The sequence below is a fragment of the Stegodyphus dumicola genome, chromosome 11, assembly GCF_044657685.1.
Source record: "Stegodyphus dumicola isolate Sdum_Otavi_A_Nest chromosome 11, ASM4465768v1".
In the NCBI taxonomy this organism is placed as follows: domain Eukaryota; kingdom Metazoa; phylum Arthropoda; class Arachnida; order Araneae; family Eresidae; genus Stegodyphus; species Stegodyphus dumicola.
In genome coordinates, this window is record NC_140778.1 from 136,269,034 (window position 1) to 136,296,950 (window position 27,917).

Below are 27,917 nucleotides of genomic sequence, written 5' to 3' on the forward strand. Positions count from 1 at the left end.
CACACGAAACATTACAAAATTAGTTTGCAAAAAAAAACTGACCAATTGAAATTTATTGGGAACTTTGTACGGTGTATGAAAACTATATAATGAGTGAAGCTGGAGTGAGAGAATGGTGCATCATGTTTAACCCCTTAACTGCCGCATAAAACATACAAGATTCATTTCCCAGTGCCACGGTTTTTCACACAGGCGCTAGTTATGCGATGTATTAGGGTGAAAATAAGTGCAAGTTTTACTTTCTAAAAACTGTTTACTTCCACAAAATAAAGAATAAAAAAAAAAATGAATGCACAAAATTTTTTGAGTAAAAATCTAATAAAAATATGTAAGTATAATAAAATTTATGTTTTTATAATAAAAAATGATCCTTATATTGGAGTTTCAATTAATTTATTTTTAGACTAGTAAAGTGTAATATCAGGTTTCAGTGTTATACCTTGTGAAATCAGTATGCCTAAAAAAACATATATTTCTTCTGAACTGGTTGAATGTCACGATTTTGTTCTTGATTTTTCGTTTGCAAGGTGTTGGTTTATATACTCGTCTACAAAACGGTTAGTTTCAGTAACAATATGAAGCACGAGTAGTTCATAAAAAAAATAATTCAAAACAGATAAATGGGTTTGCAACATCTGTTATATCTTTTTTTATTCCTGGAACCTACTACAAGAAGTAAACGAAAACGGAGGGCACAGAATTAAAACAATTACATTTTACTCGAACAACACCAGCCATTACCGCCCAGTCATTATTTTCACTGCTTTAGACACACCCCTCTCTCCAATTTCTCCCCATACTTCTCTGAAATAGTAGCCTCCTTCACATACTTTGTCAAGGTCATTGTGGTGTTGCATTCCAAAGCTTTGTGAATAATTTTACGGGTAGCAGTGCAAAGCAAATGATAGTAGTTTGGAAGGGCGTATATATATATACCCGGGGCAGTTACTGCATCAGCTGAGCAAGGCATATATATACACCAGCGGCAGTTAAGGTGTTAAAAGTGGCCACAAAAATTTTCATGAGGTAGTGCGAAGTAGCCGGCTGAGCATTGTTAATGCTGAACTCGTAGAGAAAATTAGTGAAAAGATTAATGAAATCCACCACTTCACAATTTTGGACTTTTTCCTCAAATTTCACGAACTTTGTTGTTTGGTATTGTGATGTTGGGTCTAGGCTATCACAAGTTTTGTGCCAGATGGGTACCAAAACTCTTGTCAGAAGATCACAAAAAGCAGCACATGGCAGCAACTTTAACATTTCTCTATCACGTCGTAACAGGAGACGAGACTTGGGTAAAGTTCATCACTTGTGTGTGCCTGGCATGCAACACAACGCTTCGAAAATGACGAGGAACTGCATGCAGGTGGTTCGTGCCTGGTTGAAGTCTCAGGCGGCAACTTTCTATGATGATGCAATTAACAATCTCATGTACCATTATGATAATTGTCGTAATTTATACAGAGATTATGTAGAGAAATAGATGAATAATGTGCCTTTCAAATGTAAGGAATAAAAAAATTTTACTTTCTCTCTTTTTTTTTTTTTTTTTTTTTTTTTTTGTAAATTCTAAAACGTTAAGTTACTTTTTGAATATCCTACGTAGTTTATAAGTTTGATTGCAATTTCAAGATTTCTTGATACTAGTGTCTTCAATTCAAGACACTAGTATCATTGGAATAAAAATGCAATTAAATTATTTTTCAAATAATTTTTAGACAATCCAAGTGATTTTAAAGCATTAGCTAGCTGTACATGCAGTGGCAGTTTCTAGCAGACAAGAAAAAACTGTGAGCTCTCAGATTAGACACAAATTAAAAAAAGTATATGCACAGTCTTCCTACTGAATATAGATCAGTTTTATATATTTATTTGTTTTAAATAGAAAATTCCTTTAATAAATTTGCTTTGGTGTATTATTTTTTAATTAGAATTGCTTTTAATTCTTGCTTTTTCTTTTAGACTGATTGTCTTTCACCTGAATATGGTGATTTATTACTTCTATATCGAACACAGGCAGTGGTTACTTCCTTATGGCCTAATCTTGAAGTAAGCTTACACTTCTTAGCATTCTGTGAAACAGTTAAAAAAAGTCTATAACCATAGAACTAGGGAGTGTATATGCATTTTAAGCTGGTATACTTAAAAAATATAACATTCTTAATCTAGTGAGGGAAGAATTAACCAGTTTTTCAAGTTAATTGGACTTTTTCTCAAAAATGGTTAGTTTGCTTAGAAGATGATGATTTTATTTGCAAAGATATGTAATTTAATTGTATGTAATCCAGAATACATTGTCGTAAATTTCTGTAAATATTTAAATCCATCTGATTACATTGTTGTAATATTATATACAGTCAAAAGTCTTTAATTCGGACTTCTCGGGCGATTCTGGATTATCGATTTTTTCGGATTATAAATCATCAGTTTAAATCTGGTAAGATGGCATGCAGAAATTATAAAATTAAAAATATGAAATCGTAATTTATGAAATAAAGAGCAATTATAATTTAAAGCGCATCAAAATTTACAAAAAAAAAAGCTTAATATTTACTTGTTTACTTTATTAAACATTTCTTTCAACGCGCACATGCGTAAAGCATACATTACGCATAGTCAAAATTAGAAAATTGCAACCAGAAAACTATTTGATGTGTATTCGTGATATTTATAATGATGATGAATTTGATTTAAATCATATCAAAGACAGAGTAGATCGAGGCCCACCAGCGGCCGAGCGGTAAAGGCGCTGAACACTGGTAGTTCGGTCCGAGGTTCGAATCCCGCGAACGGGCTGGCTGCATGGGCGTTTTCGTGGTTTTCCCCATGTGTAACGTGTATACGAGCCAGTTTCCCTTAGAAAGTCCTCCACGAAGGCATCCCTCCCCTTAGGCAGATAGCCCTCGTGTGCTTTGCCATAATTAAATACACACACGGAGTACATTGAGATGAAATACTATATTTAGTAAGGAATTATAAGCTGAATAAAATAAAAACATCTGCCCTGAAGATAAGGATAGTGCTGACAGATCAACTTCCAGTTCATTGCCCGCCATGACGTCCCCCCCATCAACACAGAGCAGCGTGAAATTGATAAACAGATTTCGGAATGGTTAGAGAAACAAAGGATATGCCTTTATCCATTTTTTGCAGCAATTCCACTTTTTGTTTGATGGACATCGAAACATGCTTTCACTTTGTAGATCCTTTGGCAGCTCCAGAATCGGAAATTCTTTTTGACTTAATCGAAAGTTCAAGCTTACTTTTATAAAATTGCTCTAACAGTCTGCAAAAAAGTAATAAGCCGGATCCAATTAGATGATTAAAGAACAACGCAATCTGCAACATTAACTGAAATAGATAATTAGATAATTTTAGCTTAGCTTATACCGTCCGTTATACGTTAAACACGCATGCGTAAACGCATAATGCGTAAATGCATTTACGCATGTGCAGAAAGTTTGTAGCTTTGAGGTCCGGATTATAGATCATTCTGGATTATGGACGTCTGGATTAAAGACTTTGGACTGTATAGGTTTATTTATTTATTTGTTTATTTTTTGCACTTAGGGTAATAATTTCAGTGTGCATTTTTCTGTAATTGAATTAGTGGCCATATAATTCTGTATATGAGTGCATATTTGTGTAGAATTGTAGATGTTTCAGTTCTGAATCCAGCAACTAAATAACTCGGACAGGAAAGGGAATTTCAGCAGAAATGCTCCTGTAAAGTTTTGGTGAAATTTGGCAGTTTGATACGGAAGATTTTGGGCAATACTCTCTTGGGATGAACATAGAACTTTGCTAATTGGATATATATCCACAATATCATACAACTGTTAATTTGCCAAACTGTTAACTTTACTCCTATTAGTGATGCTTAAATGCGAATTGCATATGCTTATGTAGCCTTGCGGCTTTTATAAGCTCTGTTCTTTTAATCCCTAGTGAACATCACAGTGTAAACTATCAACTAAATCCCAGCCGGGAAACAGATCAAGGTAGGAAAGAGGGCCCGTTGGCCGCAAAGCAGAAAGTCAAGCTAAGATAATCATTACATAACTACCACTTATTAAAGAGGTGATGAGAAATATTCGTAACCAAAACATACATGTGCAAATGTAACGATATCAAGTTGCAGAAAAATGAACAAATAAACAAATAAAGTGTAAATTAATGATATTTACAATGAGAAATGTAGTAAAGTGTATGCTTAAGTAACGAAATTATGGTCTTGCATTCTGTGAGCTGTAAAAGGCCTTAGTGTGACATCTTCTGGGATGCATATGTAGTTTAAAGAAGCATTAAAATTGCCCACGGTGCATTTTAAACCCTTATCATAAAATTTACTGTTTAATCTATGGAGGTACTCATCAATGAATTCTACCTTCAAATCATCATGCAGTAGTTTGTTCCTAATATAGAAATGTGCGTTTGTAATGGTGTGCAAGATTTTATTTTGTACAACTTGTAATTTGTGCAGTTCATTGCTCTTTGCCATATCCCAAACTGGCATAACACATGATAGGTCGCAAAATGGAAAGATAAATTTGTCGCTTCCTGCGTAAGTCCAATTTAGAACACCTACCAAGTATAAGATTCAGCTGCTGTGCAACACTTTTAGTTTTGTTAGCTACATAGTTGATATGGGTGTTCCACGTTAGCCTTTGATTTAGATAAACTCCTAGATATTTGGCCTTGTCAAGTGGAACTGTGGATACCCGCTGGCCGAATAAGTACAGTGGCTGAATAACAACTTTTAATTTCTTCCTGCATACGATAAACAGTTGAGACTTATCAGCATTAATAGAAATCCTCCAGTTGGAGCACCATTCTTCAATATCAAGGACAATATCTTGCAAAATGTTAATGGCTCTGTTAGGATTTACTGATTTAACTGCTACCGCCGTATCATCCGCATAGCAGGCGAGTAGCATGTTCCAATTTAATTTGTTCCTTGGAAAAATCTGCCGCACAGAATAAATAAAGAATTGGCCCCAAACAGGACCCCTGCTGACATCATCTTGTAGCCAGAATGACTCTGTCTGCAGTTCACAGTGAAGAATCTGTTTGTGATATAAGAATGTGTCAGTAAGATAAGCTCTCTGGGAATATTAAAATTGATTATTTTGTAGATTAGACCCTCATGCCAAATGCGGTCAAATGCTTTGGCCATGTCTAGCATGTGCAGTACTGTGCAGCTTTTATGATGGAGTGCGGATCCAATGAACTCAACAAGTCTAATTAGTTGTTTCGCAGTAGACAGCTCACTCCTAAAGCCATACTGTTCATCAGGTAGGAATTGCAAGTAGGGCTGAAATTTTTGTAAGATAATCCTTTCAAATATCTTGGCTAGATTGGATAAAAGACTAATCGGCCTGTGATTTTCTACTTTAGTGATGTCTTTAGCGTGTTTGGGAAGCAAAAATATTTTCACACATTTCCAGCTTTCTGGGAAGTAGCAACACGTAATACAAGCGTTAAAGATGCCTGTGAGTCTTGTAATGCCACTTTTAGGCAAATTCCTGATCATGAGATTCATGATCCCATCAATGCCTGGCGTCTTCTTTAGATTAAGTTTAGAGACTATCTTCGTAACCTCCTTCAGAGTAGTGAGCCCGCTAGCATTATAGTGATTAAGATGGGATATGCTTTTATATCATTTCAAAATGTGCAGTTGCAGTAAGATAGCTTCCTTGAAAAGTGGGTTTAGGGTTCAGAGGTCATCTTGAGAGTGACCTAACTGAGTCGAGAGCTGCAATTTAGTCTGAAGGTTGTGTTGTGGATTGTTTCATTATGTTTGTCATAGTTTTTAGATGACTGTAATGCATCTTTGGACTGTTCTCTGTAATACTGATGAATAAATTGTGTTTTGATTCTTCAGTGGTATTATCAATCGCTCCAAATCCATGAACCTGTAGAATGCGACAGCATCGTAAAATTCTAGCACTGTGACCAGCTCTCTAGGTTTCCCTGTGAGACTCTCATTTGCCATCACAACTGCTGTTCTCCTGGGAGATTACCGAATCTCATGGCTTTCAATCTTCAGCCATTAATAAGGAAAAATGTTTCTCAGTAATGAATGTAACTTTAATTTGGCAAATACCATTCTGCCAACTCTAGTTATTTTCAGATAATTTTTCTAATCGAATTAACTGTCTAAGTATAGTGTAGATATTTTTAGATTTGTTTATGAATCTTTGATTAGTGTTTAATCAGTTAATTTTGCCTCAACAAATGATGCATTACTAAGTGCATCCACACAATAGTATTTACATTAAAATTAATTTAATTTTCGTCATATTTAAAAATACTTTAATAAATAAATGCTTTTCTTCTCTGTTCAAGATTTTCTTAGTATAAAAGTGAAAAAAAATTACAAAGTAGCTAAAGAGCACAAAATTTAGAACATCTAATTAATTGTTAATATTATATTTTACATCAGAATCATATTATATTTTGTTGCAAATTTTATATAATGTAACATGAAAAGTCTGAAAAGAGCAAAACTCTTCCAGAAGTATAAGATATCAGGGGCTAATCTACTTAACATTGCTGTAAATGGCTTTCTCACTCAATTGGCGAGAAATTGTTAAAAGTCAGAGTCTCGGCGACGTTTTTGTCGAGTCACTGTATAACTGTAGTTGATCTCTATATGTAACTGTATCCAGGCCTTAGATGTGACTTTAAACATATATGATTTCCAGTAATTTTGAGAAATGGAAGGTACAGGAAATTCCTTAATGGCTGGGAGAAAACTTTAGAAGACTTGAGAGAGATCAATTCTTAGTTTTTAGTTCAGAATGCTGAGATGTCTCCATGTAAGCATCGCTCTTTAGAGGTGCTTTGCACTGCGTTGTGTTTAGCATTCATAGTAGTTTGTAGTGGTAACTACTGATTCTGCTCTGTCATACTAGAAAGAGCTGTACAAATCTTTTTGATAAAACTTCCAGAACTGTAAAGTGTTTCTTTTGGTAAAATAAATTTTATCAAGCTATTGTATGCATTCAATATATTATGAAATTGTACGCACATAACAGTATAATTAAGTAAGATGAATCATGCATTATAAAGTAAATATAAGTCAATTTGTAGTTTTTTGAAATAGTGTCATTACACATTCCAAAAAATATCCCAGAGACTGTTGGTTTTTCATATAAGTTCGTCAGCTATAAATGGGAAATTCCAGCTGCTTCTCTTTCATTATATTCATCTAATCTGGCATTGGTAAAATAAGTTGTATCAAGCTATCATTAGTTTTGTATGCATTCAAAACATTATGAAATTGTAAGCACATACCAGTATAATTCAGTAAGATGAATCATGCATTATAGAGTAAATAACATCCATTGTTGTATTTGGTACAACAATGGATGATTTAAAAATATGAAAGAATCTGAAGGCTGTAGCAAAGTAATTTTTTCTGGTGGAATCCCTTGCATAAAGGATAACCATGCTAAGTGCATTTAAAACAATGAGAACTATATTGAAAACTGAGAAACTAATTCTCATCATTTACCTTATACAAGGATGTTAAGCTTAATGCTTCCACTTTAAATTTTAGCATTAAATTTCTGCATTGTTTTGTAAAACTTTGCAATCTCATAGATTTACTGTTGAATTACGTGTATATTTTCAAAGGTATCCGAAGAAGAAGTGAAAGATGAATTTCAGAGAAAAATTTTATTCGACACTCTTCTCAATATGTGCAGGACAGTTAACCATTTCATTGCTTTAGCAAAATTATTAAGCCACTGGCCTGCATTTTCAGAGCATGAGGATTGGTAAGTCATTATCATTTCTGTAATTAGTTATGTGAAATGTATGTATAAAATGTCAATTCTATAGTTTAAAAAATGGCAAAAGCTTAATTTTGCCCTAGATCAGAGTTGCTGTTTCTCTCTTTTTTGCAATGTCAAATTTAAAAAAATAATAATTAATTAATTTTCAGCAACTAACGAAATTTAACTTTTAATGCAGGCTCCCAGTTCCTATACTTAAATTTGGAGAAGTTTTATATTCTCTATGAAAAAATGAAATTAAAAGTTTAACTCCATTATGACAAAAATTGACCGTTATATTTTATTGCAAAATTTGCAATTCTTGATGTCATTTTCAACTTGCTCGAGAGACTGGTTAATTAAGCTAGAATAATTCCAGGAAATAAGTTTAAAAATATGTCAGCCTTAAGGCCCCATTATGAAATATCCATTACACATATAAGTTATCATTGTCATTATCATCATCATAAAAAATTATTTTATAAAATAAAAATATACCTTTGCAGAAAAGTAACAGCTCATTTGTACAAGGTCTGTCCTGAAAGTATTGCGCCCCATTTTCTTCTGCTGCAACTTTCCATCGCACAGCATTGCCGCTTGCATGGAAGGGTGGGTAGAGTCTTAGGAACACACGAACACTGCGACCAGTGCCAATCGGCTCCGAGCTCCTGGAGAGTCACAGTGCCTGTTTCAGAGAGCCTTTGTGTGAGTGCTCAGTCGAAATCAAGATGGAAAAAACTCTCGAGCCGCAATACGCAAAGTTTTGTTTCAAATTTGAGAAAATGATGTTGGAGACTTTTGCATTGCTTCAGTCTTGATTTGTCCTGCCTGACTTCTTTCTGTTCCCGAAGATTAAAAAATCCCTCAAAGGACAGCATTTGGGGACCCTGGAGAACATCAAGGTGGCCACGATGAGCTTACTAAAGGACATCCATTTTTGACGGACTTCCAAGACACATATAAAGCATGGAAATCGCGCTAGAACAAGTGTGTTAAAGCAGGAGGGATATATTTAAAAAAATATTGAGTACTTGTATGAATCAGTTCAATAAATTTCTTTAAAAAAATGGGTGCATTACTTTCAGGACAGACCTTGTATATATAAGTCATAATTTACTGCATATGAGGAATCAGCTTACAGTTATCATGGCTTAACTCGCCAGTGGTATTTATACCAAAGTAGGTGCAATTCTAGAGACAAGCTTTGATTGGTTAATCTTAGATTGTTACATAACACAGAAGGATCTCAAACTTGTTAGAACAGATGAATTTAGGAGGAGACCACCAAATCTAGAATGTTAATTTTGAGGTCACCAGTTTTTTTATTAGAGCAGCTATCATATTTTTTATATCTTATATATATATATATTCAAATAAACTACAAACAATAAATAACAGTAACTAAATAATTATATAAATAAAACAGCGGCTGATTCATAATTAGCCATTTAAATATTTTTTAATTCCAGGTGCCTGGGCAAATATTTCCTCCATTATATCTTCAATTTTTGCTTTAGCCAAAATATACTTCTCTTTGTTCATCAATAGCAATAACTCCAAATTAGCTTGCTTCATAGTACTCCTTAATTTACATTTTACAATTTTGAAAAATCTCTTTTCACATTCATCATTATAGCTAGGGTTAGTACAAACTTATAAGCAAAAAAGACATTGGCATATGCATTGCTATATAAATTATATTTCAAAAGTAATTTATATGCACACAAGATGTAATATTTTCAAAAATTCCATTTAACTTTGTATGAATGCTAATTATTAGATAGAGCACTCTCTCCTGACTTAGTATTATATTCAAAATAATGATTTTCAATTGAATGTTTTAGTATTTTCCATTTAATTACTAGGTCCTAATTATATAAATATGTTAATTATATGTCCTTAAGATTATTATAAATTGTTAACCTGCATAGTGCCCTAATAATATAGATAAATAGTCAAAAGAGTTCAGCAACAATGGCTTCGAAATTTTTTTGGATTGAGAAGTGATATGTCTTCATACAACTTCCTATGCCCTTTAACGCTTTGGTCGCTCCCTGAAACCACCAGTTTTCAAATTCTTTTCTCCTCTTCTTTCCAAAATTTTTGAGTGAAAATGAATTGATTACTGATCTTTTACCTCTAAACAACACAAAATGATGCAGAATCAGACGTGTTTTAAGTCTTAGTACTTCAAATCGGATGCCTTTTAAGATTTGTTTTCAATGAGACAAAATAACTTCCTTTTAGTAATATAAACAAATTTAAATTTCAAAAATTATTGAATACAAACAATACAAAATTAGTACAATATTACAAAAAAAATTGATTTTATAAATTATTTCCTGTGGTTTAAATTTAATGTAAATATACTTTGCTATAATTAAAAATAGAAATCACATAAAGTTTTATTTAAATTAAAAATATTTTCTGAATATTTTGGGATGAAATATGAGTAAAATAAGTATGAATGGGAAACAAATGATCCGTACCAAAGCCAAAAAGACCAAGCCCCTCTCCCACCATTAACATAAAAAACCACAAATTTCATCTGCCAGATGAAAAGGAACTAAATAACGCTGGACATACACCAGTGAAATTTAGATCCAGGCAGTGTACATTTTGTAGCACATGGAAGAAACCTCGCAGAACAAGATACATGTACAAAACGTGCAATGTGGGTCTATGCATGTACCTAAAAGACAAAACATGCTTTGAACAGTGTCACAAAAAAATTGTTCTTTGAAATTTTTTTTAAAAAAAAAAGCAGTGTGTCTTTTTTTATCCTTACGTTACTGAGTTTTTTTATCCATTTAGCCAAACGTCCTTATTATGTAGGTACTTATATTTTCACTGACGATTTACTTTGTAAAATAATGTAAAAAATTATATATAATGCAAATCTTACATATATATATATATATATATTTTAATTTGTAAATTTTGTCGTTTATTGGAAACGTGCACGGAAAAAGGTAAGTTTTTTCCCCCTACTTCCTCAGTAAGTTTCAAAATCCTCGACGTGGATTTTTTTCAATTCATATATTATTTGTCTCTAGGACCATAATATTCAATTTCTAGGGTTTTTAGTTAAAAAAAAATTATAAAAATAATATCACGCACATCAAAAAGTTAAACCTACTTTCCATCGATGAAATGGTGTTATCAATTATAAAATTAAGGACAGTAACTTCAAATTGTTTGATAGAGCAATTGAAATTATTGTCAGACGATTCTTCGTTGCCCATTTGTTTCACTTTTTGGCATCTTTTAGCAGGTAGTTCTTCTTTTTTAATTATATCACACCCCAACCTTTTAGTTTATTGTTGCAATCCATCACAAAAAATTTTGATGCGTTAAATATTAAATCGAAGTTTCTAGAAGTGGATTTTAAAGAGCATGTAGCTTCCCTAACCATATTATATGCTAGTATGTAATCTAATCCTTTAGTCTGCAAATATTTCATTGCTGTCTCCAGTATATTGAAATATTTTCAAATATACATGAGCAGATAAAAATATTCTAAAAGAATTCCATTTGTCATATCTGTGCATTTTGTACATCATTGAAAGATATACTTTTGAGTTGAAAGTATTAGTTCTGCACATGTTCCCTCACATGCAGGGCTGTCTCGCCGAGTCATCTGTGTCGATTCGATTGTTCAAGTTTCTTGATTGGCCCAAAATTGCTCCGGCCTCTGCCACTGGATAACAGATTTTTTTTACTAGTAATATGTAGTCCCTTTAAATACATTTTACTTTGGTTTTCTTTTCCAGTTTTACATTAGTAAAAACTGTACCTAATGAAGAATGAGAACTGTAATGAAATGTTTAAATTTTTCAATAATTTTTATAAAATAATCCGCATGAAAAATTCTTAGTGGTTATATATTTGATTGAATTTCTTACTAATACGTTTAGTTATATTTAAATTATTAATTTCTTATTTTTGATTTAGGGCATGTAATGATGAACCATGGGCTAAACTTTTATGTGGATTAATAGCTTTGTCAAACAAAGATGCTTTGAATGCTGCTGTTAGCATACTTGAAAAGGCATCAGTATTTCCCTCTTTTAATGAAAAGGTAAAAATTAGCTTTATTATCTTGTACCAAAATTTGTTAATTAGATGTATGTATGTTGTAGAGACATTAGGTATTTTTGGAAGCAGGCAAAATGAAAAATTAGCAAACCTTCGCCGTAAATCGAATGGCGGACCTCTCAATTACGCACTGAGCATGCAGACCACTACACCACGAAGACTCGCTAAGAAAGCAGGAGAAATGCCTTATAATGTTCAAAAGTCTTAACTCGTTTATTTACAGCTTTGTGCAAATATATTTTTAATCATTTAACCTCGTATTAAATTTTTATTGTACTGTATTGCATAACATTTCTAATGAGTGGCATTGCTGGCAGTATTTAAATTTTAATTTGCATCTGTTAATTGGACTTGTTTTTTTACTATTTTTGTATTTGTTAACTCATATTTGCTGTCTTGAAATCTATTTAAATTTGTTGATGTTATTTTGAAATCAGGATAAACATGTGCATTGTGTTGAATTAATTTGCTTTTCGATTTAATATAATTAAGGTAAATAATAATTGTATGATAATAAAATTAATTTTTCTCTCAAGTCTTTAACAATTAAAAAACAGAGAGATTTGAAATTTAAATTTTTTGTAAATTATTATATTCATTTAATTTCAAGATAATAATTTTGGTGCCTGATAATTTTTTATAATTATGTTTCAAGCATGGTGACTCAAAAGATTTCAATGTAATCACAACTTGTTGTCACATTTTAACATAACTTAGGAGTAATTTCGATGCACTTCTTTTCAAAGGGATGCACTGTTAGTAAAACCTGTGCAAAATTACCTCTCTTAAGCTTTCAACTGTTCCTTATGATGTATCTTGGAATTTTTTCCTGTTTTGTGACAGTTATAATTTTTAGCAAAAGTAAGATTTCAGGTACCACATTGATTCTTGATGCTTTAATATACAGGATGATCCATGTTAGCAGTGTTTATGAACTGTGAATTTATCTTCAAGGAAACACATTGTAGAGTTTGTTGGGGTTTTGAAGCAGAAAACATAGCAAATGTGTAATGCCTTCATTGAGATTTGAACTCCAGATCTTCCGACTGCCTGCCAGATGTGCTACCATTTATGCCATGAAGAAACATGGTGAGGAGGTAGAAAATACATCATTATTGGTGGTATGCCTGCAAATTGAATAAACGATAGAAAACATTCTGTAGTTAATTCTGGATACTGAGTACAATATTGATCTAGACCCTAAAGTACAAGCTTTTGAAGCAAAACGTCCTTGTTTCAGCAGTGGCTGGTGGAAGAAGGTCATCTCCAACAGCCTAACAATGAAAAGGCATCAAGTTCTCTGTTCTACGTCCTCACCATCACCACTAGCACTTAAACAGCGAATGATATAACATCCAATCCAACATCTCATTGTCGTAGACAAAGTTTTGTTCAAACTTGTTAAATAACTTCATCAAAGGAAACAAAATTAATTTTTCTGCAATAAAAGAAAATATGGACGTCCTTATTCTTGGTTATTCTAAAAAGTAATAATTTTCCTAATAAACTAAAAACTGTTTTGCAGTTATTAAGACAAGAGATGTAGATTTTACTTATCATTTGCAATTTAGTAAAAATATTCTAATATTACATTACTTTTGTAAATTGGAAGATACAAAATTGTAAGAAATTTGAGAATACTGTTTGTTGTATTATTATGTTAAAATTAATCATATGAATTATTTTTATTCATATGATTTTTAGTGAACTGAATCAATGTACAATATGGCAAAATTTACTTAACATATAATTTTTTTTTTTTTTTTTTTTTTTTTTTTAAATTTTATTTTACTATTGGAAAGTGTTCTCAAGAAGTCTTCAGAAAGATACAAGAAAAGGGATGCATTCTTTATACAATGAAATATGCATTAAAGACAGATTATAAAGCCTTACATGATGCAGCTTTAAATATACTCAAAGATAATCCAAAGGTAACATTTTTCTGTTAAGAATACTCTATTTTTAATAATTCTTTAAGTTACTGCTATAGAAGAGTAATATACAGTTCAAGTTTTGCTAATAACTTTTCAGTAAATAAATGCAAGTTACCTACATGTACTTGTCTATAATAAAAATTTATTAAATTTATTGTAATAACATAGGAAGGAAGAGGAGGATGCTACTACTTTTGCTAGGATGATTATCTCTTTTGATAACTGACAGCTATGGATATTCACAAATTCTCTTCAATCTCTCTCTTTTTTTATTAAGCCCAAAGGGGTAATTTGCCCAGAAAAGCTATTAATTTTTTTTTTTTTGGCATTTTGCATTGGTTCACTATAAGCGGCATTTCACTTTACAACTTGTTGTCACCAAATATTAGAGACCTGCATTATATTTAAAGGAATTAAATAATGAAGAATCTGCATGAATGTATGTATGTTTCTCGCATTGTGAAAAAACAATACCTGGAGACATCAAATTTTGAATAGCATAGTCCTCCACTCGAATATGGGCATCTGAAAGCTCAAATTTGGAATTTATTTTATTATCTGTTTCATATTTTGTAAAACTTGAAGGATTTTTGACTTAGTGATTTGAAACGTTTTATTAACATTAACATTGCATGCATCATGCGCAAATATTTTTTTTAAATTTTTCAAGTGTCCCCCCCCCAGAATTTCTGCAACTTTTAATTATAAATTTACTAATTCTGAATTTGTTCTGTCCAGGTGAATAAGAAAATCTCCTTTAGGTATTAATGCTGTTTTTATTTAACCTCCAACTTTCTCTGTATTTAGAAAGAATAAAAAATTGCAAGGCTGGTAACAATCAATTTTTGGAAAACCAAGACACATAATAAACATATTGTAAGAGCAAACAAAGGTCATGCATGGAGCCAAAGAACGATTGATCCATTCAAAACAAAGAGTTTGAATCCGTTTATTGATTCTATTTGAGTTTTTCTATTAAGCTGTAAGACAGTACTAATGGTTGATATTCATAATTTTAATAGATAGAAATGTGTAATTGGAGGGATGGATCAAAACCATGACTTTTATGCTAAATTTTCCAGGTAAAATTATTGTAAGCATGACAGAAGTGAAAAACAAAAAAAATTAATATTTGCACATAATAATTGTAATTCATTTTTAATAACTACCAGATATAAAGAACTAAACTTTCAGCCCCCTAAATTTAATCATAATGGGGTTTGACTCCATCTACTTATTTATAAATATTGTTTTGAATTTTGTACACACATAGATAGTTTTAGTAAAATTATATGTAAAATTGTTATATGTTTTCTGTAAAAATGTAACAGGAAAATCCTGGGAGACGACATTGTGTCGGAAAAGTAAGAATACAGGGGCAAGTATATTTAACATTGAATAAATAGCTATCTTGGTAATGTGACACATCGCCATGCTGGCAGTGGTTTTGGGGACTAAGTGTAACTACTGATCGTACTCAGTGATATTGTGAAGAGTTGTGCATCTATTTTTGTAAATTGTTCCAGATATCTGAAGCATTTCTTTTGATAAAATAAATTTTGTCAACCTATCACGTAACATGTTTAGTGTCAGAACTGGGATTGAATACTGGTAACAAGTGCAGTGAAGGAGCAACTAAGACAGCTTGTACATTCCAAGAAAAGATAGAAGGGGCAGTCAATTCTATTAAAAAAGAGATGAAAGCTTTTAAAGAAAAAGATGAAGGTTGGTCATGAATCCGTTTAAGAAGATACAAAAGCTGAAAAGAAGATTAAAGTAGATCAAGTATTAAAGCAGTTCAAGAAAAGATGAACGTTATTAAAGATATGAAAGCTGAAGATTGAAGCAGGTCACGGGGAAATGAAAAGAGAAATTACCTGCATAATAGAAAACAGATTCAAGGCTATGGAAGGCAGAATAGACAAAGTTGGAGATATTCAAGAAAGAGTTTCTGCAGTGGAATAATAAATTGGTGATGGGTCTCTACAAGCACCAAAGAAGTTGATACCTTAAAGAAATTCATAGCAACAGCAGAAAGTAACTCTGAAGGTTTTTAATTTTACACTTGCCTTCTTGTTCCTCTCTAAATCTGTCCACATATGCTGGAAAAACTTCCTGTTAAGTGTACAAAATGCAGTTCACTATAATAGGAAATGCAAACAGATTGGATTGAAGTCTGCCATCTCGCTACTCTGAGAGCAGATGCAGCAGATATCATCTCACTTTTTTCAGACTGCCCATTAGATACAAGGGAAATCTTGTCCCTACAGTACTTCATCAATGACATCCGGGATCCTGAGATACAGATAGCCCTGTGAATGACTGATGTCAAGGATTAAAAAAGTTTATAATGATTTGTATTTTCAGTTATGATGATTTCTTTTTTTTTTTTTTTTTTAAACTAATTGAAAGAAAAAATAGTTGCGGTGGTTTTCTTTCTTTCTTTCTTTCTTTTTTTTTTTTTTTTTTTTTTTTTTTTTTTTTACTTTTACTTTTTAAAACATTAAAAAAATTGTCACTACCTTCGGGGGCCTCTTTTTTAAATAAATAAAATTTTAATAAATCACAGATTTTTTTAATTTGGGATATAAACCTAGGAATTTAAAGTCAGTTTCAATGAAATGGGCGACCCGGTACCATTTAATCCACAGACCGTACCTGTCCGCGAGTTGGGGACCACTGGTCTAGAGGATTTAACCAGACAAGTCAATGCCTTATATATATAATGCCTTATATATATCTATGGAAATATATAAATAATAAACCTTATATAAATAATGCCTTATATATATCTATGGAATAGGAGTGACAAGAAACTAGCCCTACAGTTCTTGAACTGTGGTGTTGAAGGCCACGTATAAAGGAACTACAGAACACCACAAGGCATGGATATTAAGAACTCCCTCTACCAAGGACTCAGGAAGCAAATTAGTGCCTATTTTGCAGAGCACAGATTTCCAGTTATTGCGAAGACTCATTTTAAAACACTTCAAATTTCTGCAATGATTGGCAGCAGTAATCATCTTTACATCATGAGACATATCAATGGAGCCCCTTGCAATATGATTATCGATACAGGAGCCAATATTACCATCATCCAAAGAGATTTGTTTCAACAATTGGAAGATAAACTTATCTGGATGCCACCATGCGTTATCTTCCAGACTGTGTCCAATGATAAAATCGGCATTGATGGAAAATTCAATGTAAACATCATGTTTGGAAGTGCTGCCTACCGTCACATAGCATAAGTAGCAAATATTTTAGACCCTGGCATACTCAGAATAGACTTTCTATGGAAATAGAATTTTTCCTTAAACTTTTAAAATAATGAACTGCATTCTACCTTTGAGGACATACCCTAATTCAGAATAAATGATGAAGGTGATATCATAGTACCACCAAAAATGGAAACATTCTACATGAATCTATAGCCGAAAATAGAAACTTCTGGTGCAGTATAATGTAGTATCCCATGGACTGTAATACCTCATAAGGAGTACTAGTAGTCTTAGTACTCATCAACTTAGTGTTGCCAGAGGTCATCCACCAAACAAGCGATTGTGTAATTGTGACAAGACCAAGACATCTACAGGAAGAAGTCAGAAAACTTTTAAAGGACATGCAAGAAAGCGAGCCTTCAGCAAGTCTTTGGGCCTCTCCCATTGTCCTGGTCAGAAAGAAAAACAATTCAACTAGATTTGGCATTGACTATTGCTTGTTGAACAAAGTTACAAAGAAAGATGGCTATTCTGTTCCTAGAATTGACTATATTTTGGACACTCTTTCCGGAAGTGGTTTTGACATCCCGGGCCCCTTGCTTTTGAGTAAAGTGTCTGTCGCGACCGCGATTAAGTTGCTTTTCGCGCGCCAAGTTTACCACCCTACCTCCACTCTGCTGCCATCTTTCAAACAAAATGACTTGTGGTCAGTGTTTAAACGCTGATACCTGATTCTGTTTCATTTTAACTCATGTCTCCAGGTGTATATTTATTGTTTATTAAATGTCATGGAATTTTTCGCTTGCAAATTAAATATCTACGAAGTGACGTAACCCCTTTTTTTATGATTGAATCATGACAGTTTATATCACGCCCTAAGTATTCGTTTTTTTTGCATTTAAAATAAATGGATGACAAGTTTAGCTTTTCAAACTATGTAATACTTTGCATAGTTGTGAAATGATAGCTGTTTAAACTTTGTTATTTGATTCTGTCTTATTTAAATCGATGTTTATTGATGTATGTTTATTATACTCTATATTTCACGGGATTTTTTCTCTTAGGAAATTAACAGTTATAAGGTAATTTAATCACTTCTCACACTGCATTTGAAATTCATCTGGTAGTTTATACGAGATTTAATTTATTCTTTCTCTGCTTTTTTCAGATAAATGAATTAATATAGAATATATTTAAAATTTTACTTTTAAGATGATCTAATTATGTATGAAATAATAATAAAAAAGTGCTTTTAGGATTATTATTAAAGACCGAAGAGGACAGAACATAAAACGCCTTTTTTTATAGTATAATATTATATATACTTTGCTCATTGTCAAGTGACTCCCAAAAATGTTAGGATACATTAGATTCTGCTTAAAAGTAATACGATAGATATTAAATCTGAGTATTTTTTTACTGTATTTTTAAAATAATAATTTTATTGTAATCTTTACAAAACAATGCATAAGAAGAATGGATATTGGCATGCAGAAATACATCTTGATGATCGCAAAAAGATGGCATTTACTACTCAACAAGGACTCTGACAGTTCAAGGTGATGCCACTTTAATTATATAATGCACCAGCAATGTTCAAACGCCTTATGGAGACCGTGTTCAGAAGTTTTTCCTTCGTAGCCTGTCTGACATCATTGGAGAGAGTTTTGAAGAACATTTAGAAAATATTATAAAGGTGCTTAAAAAATTTAAAGAAGCCAATCTTAAGTCATACCTAATATAAATTGCTCAGACAGGAAGCGACTTACCTTGGGCATGTTATCTCTGCTGAAAGTGTGTGTATGGATAGAGAAAAAGTGCCATCAGTAAAAGACTGGAGATGCTCAAAAAGTTCTTGTGGACAGAATTGACTATAGATCGTAGGGATGTGATATCCGGATGGATGTGTGGATGCATTTGACAAACTGAAGGCTTTAACATCTGCTGCAATCCTGATGTATCATCAGCTTGGCTAACCATTTGTTCTCGACACGGATGCAAACAATGAGAGTTTCGGTGCTGTTTTGTCCCAAGAAATAAACGATCAAAAATGTATCATGGCATACTGGAGCTAGTATCTGTCTAAACTGGAGAGGAATTACTGTGTTTCCAAGAAAGAGTTGCTCCTCATAATTAAAGCCATTAAACATTTCCATCATTAACTCTACGGTTGAAAATTCTTGCTCCCCATGGATGATGCATCATTGATCTGCTTCTTAAAATTTCAAGAATCCTGAGAGCCAAATAGCTAGATGGATACAAAGGGCTCCAGGAATATCACAGGGTTGAAGAAAAATATGAGCTGCTTAATCCAGTCACACAACAAACTACAACTTCAGAGTTGGCTGATTGTGATTTATGGAGTGACGAAGAAGTCAGGAAAGACCAGTTGGAAAATGGTGACATTAAACCCATAATTGACTTAATGGAGTCTTCAAACAGGAAACCCAACTGGCAGGACATTGCAATCTGTAGTCCCATGACAAAACAGTATTGAGCTGCCTGGGACTCACTCCACATGCAAAACTGTGTCTTGTACAAGAGTTCGAATCGGATGATGAAAAGGCATTCTGAAGGCAGCTGATACATTCAAGATCATGAACGTCCTGAAAAAATTACACAGCAGCCCTACAGGAGGCCACTTGGGAATAATGAAGACTTTGGATAGAGTTCGAGAACACTTCTACTAAAATAATGCAAAAGATGACGTGCAGAACTGGTACTAATCTTGTGATGCCCGTGCGAATTGGAAGACTGAAGAAATGTAGTCGAGGGAAGTTGCAATGTTACAGTGTAACAGGAGTCACTTTTGAACATATCGCCTTTCACATCCAGGGACCTGTGCAACGAAATGGTGATAGCAACAAGTACATCCTCATTGCCATTGATAACTTCAATAAGTGGCCTAAAACGTATCCGATTTCTGACCAGAGGTAATGATACAGCATTGGATATCGAGGTTTGGAGTACTTGTTCAGTTACATTCCAATCAAGGAAGAAATTTTATCTCAGCTCTAAATAAAGAAATCTGCAAGCTTTTCGGCATTAACAAAACCCAAACAGCACCTTTATATTCCCAGTCAGATGGTATGGTAGAGATGTTTAATTGTCCCAATCCTGTTCCAGAAACAACAGGACTAGGACAAGAAGTTGACTCTGTGTACTGGCCTATTGCAGTGCTGTCCACAAGACTACTGGCTATGCCCCATCACAGATGATTTTCGGTCGTGACCACCTGCCTTATGATCTCTCGTTTGGTTGCCCTCCAGATGCTCCTTCATCGCCACAGGAGTACATCCAAAATCTCCAGGCACAGTCTGAAGTGATGTACAGTTAGTTTTGCAGAGTCAACTTGGAGAACGGAGAAGATGAAGACCCGATGCGACAAGAGCTACAGGACATGGATTCAATGAAGATGACAAGGTGTGTTTATGAATTCCGATTCAACAGAAAGAACTCTCTCTTAAACTGCAGTCAATTTGGGACAGTTCTTACAGAGTCTTAAACAGTCTGAATGACATCTTAGTTTGGATCAATAAGTCATTAAATACTAAGCCTAAAATCGCTCTTTACGACAAGCCATAGTGCATAGTACCCACAGTGTATATAATGTAAATAGAATACTAAGACCATGATCTTATTTGTATGTAAATTTGTAAATTTATGCAGCAGTTGTTTTAAGTATTGCATTAATTTGCCTGAATTGTACTGCCCAAGATATGCAGTTCTTGGGAAGGGGGCAATGTTATGAATTTTGTTCATGTATAGATAATTTTAATAAAATTATACTTGAAATTTTTATATTTTTTCTGTATGATGTAGCAGGAAAATCTAGAGAGAAGATGCTATGTCACAAAAGTAAGAAGCCTGTTTAGACATTAAATAAATTTGGCAAGATATCCAAGCTGGCAAAGGTTTCGGTGACTTATTTTGTCATCAAATTTGACGAGAAATTGCCAGACTTGGTGACATTTGGGTCTGGTTCCTGTATCGTTGTAACAGGTATTGTAACTGATTTCAGATGCAAATGTAACCATACCTGGCCTCATACGCTTTCCAGTAATTTCAAGAAGCAGAAAGTACTGCAAATATCTCGGAGCTGTGTAAAAGCTATATGAGGCTAGAGAGAGCATCTGCTCTTAGTTCCTGTTGTTAGTTCAGCACAAGTCAGAATACTAAGGTATCTCCAGGTTAGTTTCGCTCTTTAGGTGCAGTTTGCATTTCCATTTTGTAAACATTCTTAGTAGTTTGAAGTGTAACTACTGATTGTACTCTGTGATATTGTTAAGAGTTATATAACTATTTTTGTGAAAAGTTCCAGATCTCTGAAGTGTTTCTTTTCAGAAAGTAAATTTTATCACCTATCATCGGAGCTGTGTCCATTCAATCTATTATGAACCCGCATGCACACAACAATATAAATAAAAGTTTGTTATCAAAATCTTTAAATTTTATATTTATTTCATGGAAAACAAGCCTAGATTTTAAGCCTAGATTTTAAGCCTAGATAAAACAAGCCTAGATTTAATTATTTAATAAAATAATTCCCAACAATTACACAATAATTTATTCACACTTTTGGCAAAATATCTAGCTGGATTTAAATGCAGTATTAAATTCAAAGGTTTTTAAATTGTAGAGACATTAGGATTATTTGGAAGCAGGAAAGATGAAAAATTAGCAACGCCTTCGCCGGGAATCGAACCACGGACCTCTGGAATATGCGTCCAACATGCAGGCCACCATGCCATAAAGGCATGCTAAGAAGGTGGGAAAAATATCTTATATACTCCTCCTTTTAAAGGGCTGCTGGGGTTTATAGGGAACACAAACCATCCACCACCCTTTTTAGTTTGGGCGCAACTGTAGAGACATTAGGATTATTTTGAGGCATGAAAAATGAAAAGTTAGCAACGTCTTCGCCAGGAATTGAACCACGGACCTCTGGAATATGCGCCCAGCATGCAGACCACCATACCACGAAGGCATGATAAGAAGGTGGGAGAAATACCTTATAAAATTTTTATCTCTGGTTTATACAACGATCAGCTTGTATACAGTAGGTTTTGCCTGCCACTGTCATGCAGTATTAACTGAAATTTTTTTTATTTTATAAACAATGTAATAAATTAGTTTGAAATAAAAACACAGAAAATTTCATACCATTTTAATTAATTAAATATGAAATTTCATAATCATGCATAAACCTAATACACATATGCAAATTTTAATTATCCATCCATAATCTATAAATTACAAAAAACTCATGTATCATTAGAAAGCTCTTTTTTAATAAAGCTCATTCCATTCCAGAAACATTAAAATAACATATATACATATTAAATAATAATCCAAATATAGTGTGGATAAATTAAAAAATTACAAATTTTCCCATCTACTATTATTAATCTCACATATAGCTTAGTATACACATATAACTTAGTATATATTATTTCTTATACACAAAGCATGAGGATTAAGAGAAAACACTTTAAATATAAATTAGAGTGCAAAATCTGGACATTCACAGTAACTTTTTCAAAAACATGCATAATTAATTATATTATAAGGTTATGATGGCACCATCCCAAAGAGAATATATTATCATAATTTATTTACAGTACTCAGGAAAAGAAATTACCTTTGACATTTAATAATATAATTAAGAATTAGTGTCTCCTTCATTTAAAATAGTTATTTAAATAAAATTTGTAAAACCTGTCAAATAACTGTACTGTACTTAAGCTTTCCCCTCCCCCCAAGCATAAAAACATTTTACAGTGCTGAAATACCTTTTTATGATTATTAATGAGAAATACAAAACTTTGTTTTAGGCAGCCGTAATATTTGCAAAAACCCATAGATGATACATAAATACTCAGAACATAAAGTAATGTTACGATTCAAAATTTTCTGAAAATACTCTGTTTACTGGATATTTATATTTCTGGAAATACTCTTTTAATGTCAATAAAAATGTTAATATTTTTAAGTATGATGTTCAAATTGTAGATCTCTTTGATTTGTTAATATTTTTATATAAAATCTTGAGTAAGTTGCATTAATTGCCTCAGTTGATATTATAAGGGTTAGTAGAACTTGGCTGATGGTGTATGGTCAAATCCTGGAAAATTATGAATATCTGCGATTGTTGCATCTCTGTCGAATCAAAGCATATAAGTCCACTATCCAAAAACTCTTTCCAAGAGGTTAGTGTAAAGGAAAAGCTGTACAAGGCTCTGGGGCATTCACTACAGTATTCAGCTGGTCAAAAAAAAAAACTATGGCCAATGACATGAATTAGATGAAATCACTGCAAAATAAATGTCCCATCTTAAAGTTGTTTCCATCTTTTATGAATGTCAGCCACACTTTGCTCAAACAAGAACTGTCACTAACATCCTTATATGAAAATTAGTTTTTAACTTAAAAGAAAGCAATCTTCATAATGCTACAAGAACATTTACAATGGGTAGCATTTTACCTATTGATGAGGGCATCCATAGCCTGAACATGGGATATGAGTAACAACATCAGTATAAGTTACATTATAAATGAACTTGAAATCCTATTTCAAATAAAAAATATCTTATTTCCAAGAATGAAAATTTACAGTCTTTCTTCTTTTTATTTATTTTTCCCCCTTTCAAATTTAGGTTAATCTTCAGTTCATAGTATGTTTTGGATTAGTTTCTGCTAAGTTTTGGATTTACTAACATATGCCAAGGTTTAAAATTTTGGCATTCAGCGTTACTTAATGTTTGAATTATTATACAGGTTTCGTACACATTTTTGTACATGGAAATTAAGTACTTTTAAGGACTTCAAAGGACCATTAATGAAAACAATTAAGGACCTTCTGCCAATTTTGGCCAAAATTAAGATCTTTTAAGGACCAAAAATCTAAGGACTCTTAAGAACGACATAAACCCTGTTATAGTATTTAATTTGATATTTGTTTTAACATAAAATAGTAAAAACGTTAAATCCTGTAGCTGCTCAATAACCAATAAGTACCATACTGGAAAGGAGATTCAGATGTCAGCTCCAGGAACTGAAGTACACTTCTACTTTTGTGACAGTTCACCTCAAAATCTCAGTTCAGTTCATGGTAGACTAGCGGAGTAACTCAAATATACGTAAGACTCATCTTCACGTAGCACTGAGAAATTCTTTTCTCAGCTATGAACTTATTCATGTTATGGTACTTAAAGTTATGCAAGCACTATGATGTGCAATCCAGGATGTGGCTTAAGCCCAGGGACCTGATACAAGTGATGCAATTGCACCTGAGTCTTCAGTTCATGGTTTCACCAGTACATAACAACAGTGGTAATAACCTCACTATGAGATGGCAGTACAGCACGCTAATGCCAGGTCCCCATATTGGCAGAGCTAGATTTAGACTTGTTAAGGCCTTGAGCTATTTGAGATATGGGCCCCTTTATAAGTCTCTTATAATATATTTTAATACTATTTATACTATAATTTGGAGGGTCCTAAGCTATAGCTTATACATAAATCCAGCTCTGCATATTGGTGATGACAGGTATGACAAGGACTTGCAGCTCTGACAGCTGAGGAAAACAGCAAATAATCTTACATGTGTCGTGGCACTTCCTGACACACCCCACACTATAATAACAGTCCCACTTTGGAACTACACTCCAACAATGCAACATTCAACCATGACCTATCACATTCTTTAGTATCACATTACAAATGCTGTTGTGAGACTGTGGCTTCTCGGCATCCAGTCGGTGTGTGTACTGGAAAACAGATCCAAATGTTCATTCTCAGGACCAAAATGCACTTGCACCTTAGCTGTGTGATGCTTTGTTTCTATACCACAGAATTGGGTTTAACTTCTGAAGTCAATTTACAACCGTCATTTAGGGATTGCGTCAGTAGATAGTGGCAGCATAATGAGCTAATGCAAAATTTCTCACAAGCTGGTTCCCTTCAGATATTTGTAAACATTATTAATTAATACTGTTGACTTGACTGCTTTGAAATGTGAAGCTAAGTAATGATTTTTCTTTACAGTCAGTAAGTAAAATGTAATGCACACTGTATCTATAAAATTTCACAGCTAAATTCATAAAAAATTTGGGATCTAAGGGAAATAACGTTATTATTGTTTAACCTTCTACATCTGTATCCTTTGTTAATGTCAGCTCTTGGAACACTTTCTTCCCATCATTACAATCTTGTAAACTTTTTAAATTGTAATTTCGTTTTGAGGAGCAGAAAATGGATGGTCAGGTCTGGGAAGTAAGTGTTTTGATTAAAAGTGGGTACAGTTTTGTTTGCTGTAAGCTGCTTGGTTATAGTCACATTGTGCAAAATGTCCTAGTTTTTTACTTTCAGTCACTGAATACATAATAACAGATATTAACTGCACAAAATGAAATGAAAACTTCATTTAAATTTGTTCCTGGTTAAGGTTATTTTAATAAAAGCAGATTCTCCACCCTTTCCTATGTTCCTGGTGGGCAAATACATGCACTTGAACCATTTATCAGGAATAGCCAAATCCTTTAGTAATATAATATAGCTATTTTATCACGGAGTGTTGCTGAAGGTGTAAGCAATATTACACCTAAAAAGCAGCATGTGTACTGGAAAGTAAGTAAAGAGGCTGAAGTGCAGTTTTGCTTACTGTTATGATTCTTTGGTTTCTATGACTGGCTTCGATCTGATTTTCCAGAAGTAAAATTTACTTGGGTAGCAGTCACATCCTCCACTAACCACTAATACTCTCCAGGGATGCTAGAAGCATATTAAGGGGCACTGGTGATTGTTGTACCAGTTATCATTTTGCAACTTCACAGTTTAGTTGAAAAAAATTTATTCTAAATCTTTTTGAATTCATGAAGTAGATTACTGTGTAAGTAAAATTGCTGTCTTTGTTAATATGGTTATTATTGTCAAGATCCTATTAATTTTTGCATGTGATTATTATGCAAGGTTATTCTAGGCTACTGGAAAAGACTATTTAGTCTATTGCTAGAGTTAAATTTCAGATCTTGTCTAAGGAACTGTAATTTCCTTAGCCAAGTATATGTTCTGCCATTAATAGCAGAAACTATACATTTCTGATTCTTTTTCTTGAATTATACTGCCTGGTAAGAAAATGGTCATGTTAAATAGGAGTAATGAAATATTGTTTGGTAAAATGTATTTAAGTATAACTGAGATATTGTATAATATATATTGTATGATAATTTTGATCCATTAAATATTCAGATTTGATTCTATTACAAGCACTTTTTAACTATTTTACCTAGTTCCCTCTTCTCGGCATCCTCGCCAAGTCTTTTTGATTCGAGTAATTCATTCCAGCTACAGTGGAATAATTCTAACTATAGTTCTAGATGTTTATATCTTGTTTAAGGTGCCCAAAACCTAATTTTATTCTTTTTATAAGCCACCTAAATGCCTTTACATCCAAACATCATATAGTCACCCAACTACTCAAAAGTTGTGCTTTTCTGTCGCTCTAATATGAAGTTTTCTATTTATATTTCTGGCCTTGGCAACACTAAGTGTTTGTAGGCAACCGCAGACAATTCCAATCAAAAGTTTGATATTTCTAACCATAACCTCTTCAAAGCATTTTGCCATTTTAGCATGATTTGTGCTATTTACATTTCATTGAAAAATTCATCTCTGGCAAAAAATGGAACTGACTCCTGAACATTCTCGTGCATTTATTTTTCATGCAAGTACTGTTTTTATATTCTACAGCAGTGTAAAAAAATGGTATAATGAATTCAGTCATGTTCGAGGATCACTCTAGAATGAATTCCACAAAAAAGGTTGTTCGAAATCGATTGTTGTGCCAGAAAATATCGATGCTGTGCGTGAACTAATGAAGCAAGATCATCATGCAACATTCCATCCATATACATGGCAGTGTAAAGTGGCACAAAGGAAATATATGCTTCAAACACAAATGGTGCATAAAACATATTATTGTTTTGTATTTCTGCTAGGACTTTAAAAGCAGTATATACCATTTGCTGATGTATTTTTTGACATTTATTTTCCTATAATTTTCAAGTGTTTGAAGGAAATGCCTTCCTTTTCACTATTTGAAAAGACAAACCTTTTTTCCAGCATAAATGTGACCTCATCCTTATGAAGATAATTTCTGATTTGTAAAAAGCATCTTTTACAGGCACTTTTTCTTACATATTGTGCCATTATTACAGTAGCAAACTAAATCCTATTTTCATAATAGAAGGGCTGCAGTATAAAGCTGCTTGCATCTTTATACAAGTTGCTTTTTGTATTTTCATAAGAATACAAACATATGCTAAGATTCCCCGATAAAGTTTTTGTCTTTTTAAATAGCAGCCAACAAGTGACTGAAATCTCATGACCAGATAAAGGCGATCATGCCACTCAGAGGCTTAAAGTGTGAAAAATATGAACTTTAAATTTCATACTTTATCAGTGATTTCATTTTCTTGAAATTCTTTTGATATTTAATAGTACATATGGTATATCTAAAAATGATTATAAGATCACTAAATGCAAATAAGGACTTGGATTAAATTATCCATTAAAGATTATATAAATGAAAATACACCAATTCTTTTTATTGTGCATTCTCAGTATTTTGAGTAACTGTCTTCAAAAAATTGCATAAGTTGCTTCATCATAAAATTAGTAAGTTTTTATGTAATCTTGTGTTACATATGTCTAATCTAAATATAACAAGCTAAATTAATATTTAGTAAATTAATAATAGCAATTTCACACAGCTAAAAATATTCGCTGCTGCTGATAAAATTCAAGTACTGAATGATAAACATGATAATTTAATAATATATATATATATATCATGGTAAATATCTTATGTAGGTATTTATTCA

The 27,917-nt window shown here is 32.8% G+C and overlaps 1 protein-coding gene across 4 annotated transcripts in view; it reads left to right on the forward strand.

Moving 5' to 3' along the window:
* The window catches only part of LOC118183815 (NBAS subunit of NRZ tethering complex-like), a 255,307-nt gene that overhangs the window by 223,727 nt on the left and 3,663 nt on the right, over window positions 1–27,917 (forward strand). For all 4 annotated transcript variants that reach the window (XM_085827241.1, XM_085827243.1, XM_085827242.1 and 1 more), the window contains 4 exons: window positions 1,963–2,049; window positions 7,642–7,784; window positions 11,736–11,862; window positions 13,682–13,810. In XM_085827241.1, coding sequence (XP_085683367.1) covers window positions 1,963–2,049; window positions 7,642–7,784; window positions 11,736–11,862; window positions 13,682–13,810 — 486 coding nt within the window. The remainder of the gene's footprint in view (window positions 1–1,962; window positions 2,050–7,641; window positions 7,785–11,735; window positions 11,863–13,681; window positions 13,811–27,917) is intronic.